The sequence below is a fragment of the Clupea harengus genome, chromosome 7 (assembly GCF_900700415.2).
Source record: "Clupea harengus chromosome 7, Ch_v2.0.2, whole genome shotgun sequence".
Taxonomy (NCBI): Eukaryota; Metazoa; Chordata; class Actinopteri; order Clupeiformes; family Clupeidae; genus Clupea; species Clupea harengus.
Genome location: NC_045158.1, coordinates 24122900 through 24131164, shown reverse-complemented (window position 1 = coordinate 24131164; position 8265 = coordinate 24122900). Strand labels below are relative to the sequence as shown.

The 8265-nt window shown below is 47.4% G+C and overlaps 1 protein-coding gene across 3 annotated transcripts in view; it reads right to left on the bottom strand.

Annotated features, from left to right (window-relative positions):
• ralgps1 (Ral GEF with PH domain and SH3 binding motif 1) overlaps nt 1–8265 on the bottom strand; it is a 150379-nt gene that overhangs the window by 122249 nt on the left and 19865 nt on the right. For all 3 annotated transcript variants that reach the window (XM_031570904.1, XM_031570906.1, XM_031570905.1), the window contains 3 exons: nt 7436–7540; nt 6975–7025; nt 2128–2211 (listed from right to left, as the gene is read on the bottom strand). In XM_031570904.1, coding sequence (XP_031426764.1) covers nt 2128–2211; nt 6975–7025; nt 7436–7540 — 240 coding nt within the window. The remainder of the gene's footprint in view (nt 1–2127; nt 2212–6974; nt 7026–7435; nt 7541–8265) is intronic.

The window sequence follows — 8265 nt, the reverse complement described above, 5'->3', positions numbered from 1 at the left end:
GGAAGGCAATCAGTTACGTTCAGGTCTCAGAGAAGATTTCAGTGTTAGTCAGGGCATATTTTAAGGATATTCAGTTGTGCTTTAACACAAGTACCTACACCACATCCTGGCAGCACTTTGGATGATTTATATGGATGACATGACAACACAACTGCTGTCAGTCAAGCTGAAAGACAGATGAGTCTGAAATAGGTAGAGATGAAAGTGAAACCTAGAAAGTGTAAGAGTGTAAGAGATTTTATATTGGTGGTGAGGTGACTCCTCCTATTGTTTAAAAAAAAAAAAAACACCTGTGGGTTTAGACAGGTGGTACAATTCCACAATACAAAGCATGGAGATTGCTGGCTGATGTCAGAAGACAACTACAACTTCCACAGCGTATTGTTGTAACTGCTATGAGATCAGACATGGTGTTGTATTCTGAGTATGAGCGTATTGTTTACTTTGTTGACTTAATGATTCTCTTTAAAGATGTAATTGAGGAAGCCTTTGAAAGGAAGAAGTTCAAGTATGTGGAATTGGTAGCGGAAGCAAGGGAACGAGGTTGGCAAGCATACACAACACAGTGGAAATGGATCTAAAAGGCTTTGTAGCTAAATCAACCACAACACTTCTGTTGGATTTTGGTTTTTCGAGGACGGTCACTCAAAGCGAGCCAGTGTTTGCAGCTAAGGCGTTTGCAGACTACTTGGGGATGTGAATTAAGCTGAACTAACACTGACGTATGTGAAATCTTATCGAGGTGTATCTGTTGCGGTCTCTGGTAGTGGCATGTGTCCTTACCCATCATGAGTATGGAGGGGGGTGGGGTGGGGGTGCTGCTCAGGATCTATGGTTGGGCAGTTGGTATATTGGTTAGGTTAGGTTGTTGTTGGGTATGAGTACTTGCATGTGACAGTGGGAGGAAGTCCCCAACCAATGGCACAAGGATTTTAACATCTTTTCCTGTGTAAAAGATGACTAAAAAATATCAGCTATTCATCCAAAATAAGGCCATAACATCATCAGGAACATTCTTTGTCAACTATTTACTGCTCATTTGGGAAATGGCAGCAGTCTGTTTACAACATGCAGAATTGCAATGTTTTCCAAGCAAAGTCTTCACTTTAAATGATCTAATGTTCAGGCAGGCATAGTCCCTCATTTTTAAACGGATCAGGGTATTCCCTCTTCAGGATCTACCCAATGCAGAGGGCCACAGCGGACCTTTGTTACTTGTTCTCTTTCGCTTTTCTTTTTTTTCTCCTTTCTTCCCCATCCTGATCACTCCTGAAAGAGTTTTCATTTCCTCTCCTTTTTAATATACTGGCTTTGGAGAGAGCGGCTCATTTAGCCTGGCCTCGGCGCTGTTGTCCTTGGTGCAGGGTCAGCCTCCACACACACACACCCCGTGTCCTCTGGACTCCAGCCCAGGCTTGGACTCGGCGCCTGGAGCTGCGGGGACCGTTTCCCAGCCGTTACCCTCTGAACTCCCTCATTACCTGCAGACAGACGTGGGCTTACAGGCAGCTGTACCTGGTTCTCCTCCATCTCAGTGACGTCACGCGGCTGGACTGTAGAAGTGGACCGTCCCACATGTGGCGTTCAGTGGCACCCGGTTGAACTTGCATGTTCAGCTGAGCTTGGTCTCTGTACTGACTGCCTGTGTTGTGTCCCCAGTACTGTTCGCATATGTGATTAGAGGTGTCCTTTGTCTCTGTACTGACTGCATGTGTTGTGTTGTGTTTCGATGCACTGAACTGAACTAACCTGGTTAAGCCGTGTGTGGAGTTGACCATACGTTGTGGAGTTGCCCATACGTTGTGGAGTTGACCATACATTCCCTTTACTGCATGTGTTGTGTTTTGATGCACTGAACTGAACTGAACTAACCTGGTTAAGCCGTGTGGAGTTGACGGCACGTGTGGAGTTGACCGTATGTGTGAAGTTGACCATACGTTCTGAAGTTGACTATACGTTATGGAGTTGACCCTTACTGCCTGCATGTGTGTGTGTGTGTGGAGGTGTCCTTTGTCATGTGTGTGTCTGTGTGTGGAGGTGTCCTTTGTCATGTGTGTGTGTGTGTGTGTGTGGAGGTGTCCTTTGTCATGTGTTGTGCTCAGAGATGCCAAACTGAACTGGACTCACCTGGTTGAACCTGCGTGTGAAGGCCACCACGTTAGGAGCCAGAATGTGCTTCTCTTTTTTATTCCACCCACAGCTGGTCAGCTCCTGGAAAACACACACACAGACACACACACACACACACACACACACACACACACACACACACACACACAGGTGAGTCCCCAGCAGTAACCCTTAGGAGCTGTTTTAACCACGTCTCCAGTCTCCAGTCAGACTCATTTAACTAGAATCTCATACAGCCACAATAAATACATTACTGATGGAGTAAGAGTTTCACTTCCAAAACAGACAAAGAGGGACCCCCAGGAAGTAAGGACGCACGCACGCACGCACGCACGCACGCACGAACGCACGCACGCACACACCTGAATCATCTGGGGAATCTAGAGAGAGACCGGCGAGGGCATCCCTGTGTGCGACATCAGTTTCCATTCTAAAGTCCCAGTGCCTGTTTCACCACATTGGAGCATTCAGAACATCACAACAACCACGGACCTCTGGTTTAAAGCTGTTAACTAAGATAGAACCCATCCGTCCTGCAGAAATGCTTGCGGATCATCTAAAGATAGAACCCGTCCGTCCTGCAGAAATGCTTGAGCATCATCTAAAGCGTGTTTGACCCCCAGATGGACTCCCACTTCTGCCCTCAGAAATGTGCTCTCAATAAATTACCCTGGAAAGAGCCAGGAGTAGCATCCAGCTACGCCATAAAAGCCAGCAGATGTGTGTGCGTGTGCGTGTGTGTGTCTGTGTGTGTGTGTGTGAGAGAGAGTATTTGTGTGTGCGTGTGTGCGTGTGTGTCTGTGGAAGAGTGCTCTGTGAAAGGTTCTGTCTACACACCCTCATGAGCGGTTCCTGAACACGGCCCTGAACGCTACAGCAGTAGGAAGCGGTGGTTTGTCACCCTCTCGATGATCACACACACACACACACACACACACACACACAGAGAAGAATGAGCTCTGCTTTCAGAAATTTTTCAACTTTTCCATGTCCCTTCAATCCTGCACACACACACAGACACACACACAGACACACACACACACACACACACACACACACACACACTCATCCATGCCTCTACGATCCTGTTCTCCAAACTACTCAACAACAAATTAAACCTTTCAAAAAATAATGAAAGAGAAAAAAAAAAAAAACATTTCCTCTGGCAGGAAGCAAAACAACATCTCTAACTGGATGACATTTAACTGCAGAAATATTACTATTTATACTGGGCATATTTCCACTTAGCCTCTAATGGAAGCGCCCTAACTGAACCTTTCCTTCCACACGCACACACTGCCCTAACTGAACCTTTCCTTACAGCTATAACATCAGACACCACACCACACACACACACACACACACACCTTTCTAATTTGCCATATGGGTTCAACTGCTGATCAGACAGACACCACACACACACACCCTAACTGAACCTTTCCTTACAGCTATAACATCAGACACCACACCACACACACACACACACACACGCCCTAACTGAACCTTTCCTTACAGCTATAACATCAGACACCACACCACCACCACCACACACACACACCTCAACTGAACATTTACTGAACAGCTCGTAGGGATTTCACATCAGAGACACACCCAGACGTGTGACTGATGTAACCAGTTTGTGTGAAACACACGAGCAGGAAGCTTTCTGAGTGCAAGCGGAATGGACCACTCCTGATGGCATCACAAGACAATATCATCACACACACACACACACACACACACTCTGGGCAGTAAAGAAGATTTAAAAGCACATCTAGCAGTGACTTTACACAAGCTGGGAGAGTCTGAGACACACACACACACACACACACACACACACACACACACACACACACACACACACACACACACACACACACACACACACACACACACACACACACACACACACACACACACACACACACACACACACACACACACACACACACACACACACACACAGCTGTAAATACAGATTGTTTTATGCTTCCCCAAAGACACATTCTTTAACACGGCAGCAACAGGAGCTGGAACACTTTCTGACATCAGAAAAACTACTACATCGATCATCGCTGAATATCCACCCCCCCCAACACCCCCCCCCCCCCCAGAAGAGGAATCACCACCCTTCAAAGAGAGTGGTGCATGGGGGAGGAGGGGGGGCTCATCATTCCCTTTTTATGTTCTTCTGTCCCTGAAGGTGTCACGGGCAGAAAAGCACCTTATGTACGTAGCACAGACTTTCACTCTTAAATCTTTCATTAAAGTAATTCCAGTCTAGAGCAGCAGCTTGTCATTCCCAGGCATTTCATCATTTCCACCATCGGGTGCACTGGCGTCTGGCAGTAGGTCAGCAGAGCAGCCTCCTCTAACTGCATGCTGGGATACAGCCTCCTCTAACTGCATGTTTGGATACAGCCTCCTCTAACTGCATGCTGGGATACAGCCTCCTCTAACTGCATGCTGGGATACAGCCTCCTCTAACTGCATGCTGGGATACAGCCTCCTCTAACTGCATGTTTGGATACAGCCTCCTCTAACTGCATGTTTGGATACAGCCTCCTCTAACTGCATGCTGGGATACAGCCTCCTCTAACTGCATGCTTGGGTACAAACCAGCCTGACAATTATCCTGCGTTTAATCAGTTATTCAATTCTGCTTGAAAATAAAAACAACTACAGGTCACACCACACCACCTCAGCACATAGACCCCCCCACACACACACACACAGCTGATCGGACACACCACCTCAGCACATAGACCCATAGACCCACAGACCAACACACACACACACACACACGCACACACACGCACGCACGCACGCACGCACGCACGCACGCACGCAGCTGATCGGACACACCACCTCACCACACCACCAGCACATAGACCCCCACACACACACACACACACACAGCTGATCGGACACACCACCTCAGCACATAGACCCACAGACCAACACACACACACACACACACACACACACACACACGCGCACGCACGCACGCACGCACGCACGCACGCACGCAGCTGATCGGACACACCACCTCACCACACCACCAGCACATAGACCCCCACACACACACACACAGCTGATCGGACACACCACCTCAGCACATAGACCCACAGACCAACACACACACACACACACACACACGCACGCACGCACGCACTTACGCACGCACGCACCACCTCACCACACCACCAGCACATAGACCCCCACACACACACACACACACAGCTGATGGGAAAGACTTGGAATCCCATGTAGAGGACAGCTTTCCTGACAGGATGTGTTTTTAAGAGCAGAGATAATTGGATCATGGAGAAAAATGCTACATCCGCTTGTAATGATAACTCCAGTCCATAGTGCAGACTCTCTCACCACCCCCCCCCCCCTCTCCCTCTCTCCCTCTCTCCCTCTCTCCCTCTCTCCCTCTCTCCTATCTGGCTCTGACGAGGTCATGTTTACCAGACCATTTTAAATCCTGAAGTGACACAAGCAGGCATGTCCAAGGCGAGCCCCTTCAGTGGAGCGCTGGATCACCACTCTGGGCACCGTCTGCATGCTGCTGGACCGAGCCTTGTGTCTGAGTGTCTGAAGAAGGGACGGGTTATTTTCCCTTCGCAGCTCGTAAAACGAAAATCGCAGACATTACCTTATACCCAGGATGTTGTTGCTACTTAGACAACATTACATCACGGTCACAGCCTTCAGTAAGCCAGCCCTCAGTATGCAGAGCAGTGAGTAAGTAGCTGGTCAGTAAGTGGTGTGGTCAATAAGAGACTGGTCAGTAAGTAACTGGTGAGTTGGTGGAGTGGTTAGTAAATGCCTTGTCAGTAAGTAGAGCGGTCAGTAAGATGACTGGTCAGTATCTGGCTGGTCAGTAAGTAGAGCGTCAGTAAGATGACTGGTCAGTGAGATGACTGGTCAGTATCTGGCTGGTCAGTGAGTGGAGCGGTCAGTAAGATGACTGGTCAGTGAGTAGAGCGGTCAGTGAGATGACTGGTCAGTGAGTGAAGCGGTCAGTAAGAAATGGGGCCTCTGGTGAGATGGGTGATGTGGGAATATGGGGTGAAGGAACAGGATGTTTGGCCCAGCTGGAGGGGGTGTGCTTAATTGTATGTGTGTGTGTTTGTGAGTGAGTGAGACTTTGTGTGCGTCTGTGTGTGCGTCTGTGTGTGCGTCTGTGTGTGAGTGAGTGAGATTGTGTGTGTGTGTGTGTGGGGGGGGGGTCTTCATGGGTTCAGGCTGCATAAGGACATCAGTAGTATACAGCTGTGAGGTTTACTACCACTGAGAAATCCCCCTCTGACACACAGCAGCAGATTCAGTGGTATGCCTGCTCTAAAGCTCCAACACACACATGCCAACGCTCTAAAGCTCCAACACACACACTCCAACGCTGTAAAGCTCGAAAACACACTCCATGCAGTATGTTGTGCATACTTCATTTCTGAGTAGAAAACATATGCAAAGCATCCTTCCATGTCCATGTGAAACGGACCTGATACATAATTCCCCCTCAATGTGGAACAAGGAATAGATGCTTCCTTCCTGTACAAAGCACAAATCTGTTCCGTACTTCTTTTTAGCGCACTGCATTATGGGTTCAGTGCTCGTCAGGAGGCGATGGGCATCGCAGGTCTCTAACTGTTATCTTGAAGGCGGGCCTGACACATTGACCATCCTCTAGTGCCACGCCTTTGCCTCTGAAAGAGGATCTGACAAGTAATGTTCACCACACTCTATAGCATACTCACCTCTGGCACAAGTATGAGTCTATTTGAGTATGTTTAAGTATGCACGAGTATGTTCACCATTCTCTACAGCATACTCACCTCTGGCTGGATGGCCCTGAACACTGGAGCATCCATCAGAGTAATCTGGCTCTGTCAGAGAAGAGAGAAAACAAAACTATTAAGGAGAAACCTGAATCTGTGAACAACATATTACAATGGATCTGAAATTAAGATATGGTGGAGAAGAAATGCACAAACATGCAGTGGCTCTTTAATCTGTTCTTGAGAAAGGATGTTAGACACTCTCTGATTGATGTGGAGTATGAGTGTGTGTGTGTGTGTGTGTGTGTGTGTGTGTGTGTGTGTGTGTGTGTGTGTGTGTGTGTGTGTGTGGATTTAGTGCAGACTGATGTTAAATATGCTGCTTTAGTACAAACGGATGTTGAGTATGCAGCTTTAGTACAGAATGATGTTAAGTATGCAGCTTTAGTACAGAATGATCCTGAGTATGCGGCTTTGGGGCAGATTGATGTGAAGTATACAAGTATGCGTTTACTCACAGCAAACTCCTCAGGAGTCACCTTCAGCACGTCAAACACAACAGCGTCATAACTCTTAGCAGAGTCCAGGCTCCGCCCATCCAGAGACTCAGAACTGCTGCTGTCCTGATGGAGTGAAAGAGAGAGAGAGAGAGGGCGAGAGAAAGGAAAGGAGAGAGAGAGAGAGAGAAAGAGGGCGAGAGAAAGGGAAGGAGAGAGAGAGAGAAAGAGATAGAGGGGGAGAGAAAGGGAAGGAGAGAAAGAGGGTGAGAGAAAGGGAAGGAGAGAGAGAGAAAGAGATAGAGGGGGAGAGAAGAGAAAACAGAGGAATTATAAATAGTGTAGAGTGAGAGTGAGAGAGAGTGAATGAGTATGACTATGAGGGGGCGATACTAAAGATTAGACAGAAAATATGCACCATGCAGACAGATGTTTAATTATACATGCACATGTATTTATTATTTCATAAGTAATTATCACATGACTGACAGTCTCAAGAGCAGATGAAAGGCTTTTATGCACTGCACTAAAAGTGCTTTTCATTATGAATTACCACTGCCCTTACCAAGACTTTGCCACTGTCGTAATTAGTGCATTACAACTGTTATTACCAACTGTTATTACATGTTATTGCCAACTGTTATTACCACGGTCATTACCAGCACATTACCACTGTTATTACATAGGCATGACCACTCTTATTACCAATACATTGCCGCAGTCATGACTAGTGTAAATCCTAGGGTTATCACCAGGGCATTGACACTATCCACTTCCTTAAGAGGCATGACAAACTCCATTGCCTGCAAAGCGTAATGAGTGAGCTGTAACTGGGACATAACTGGGCCACA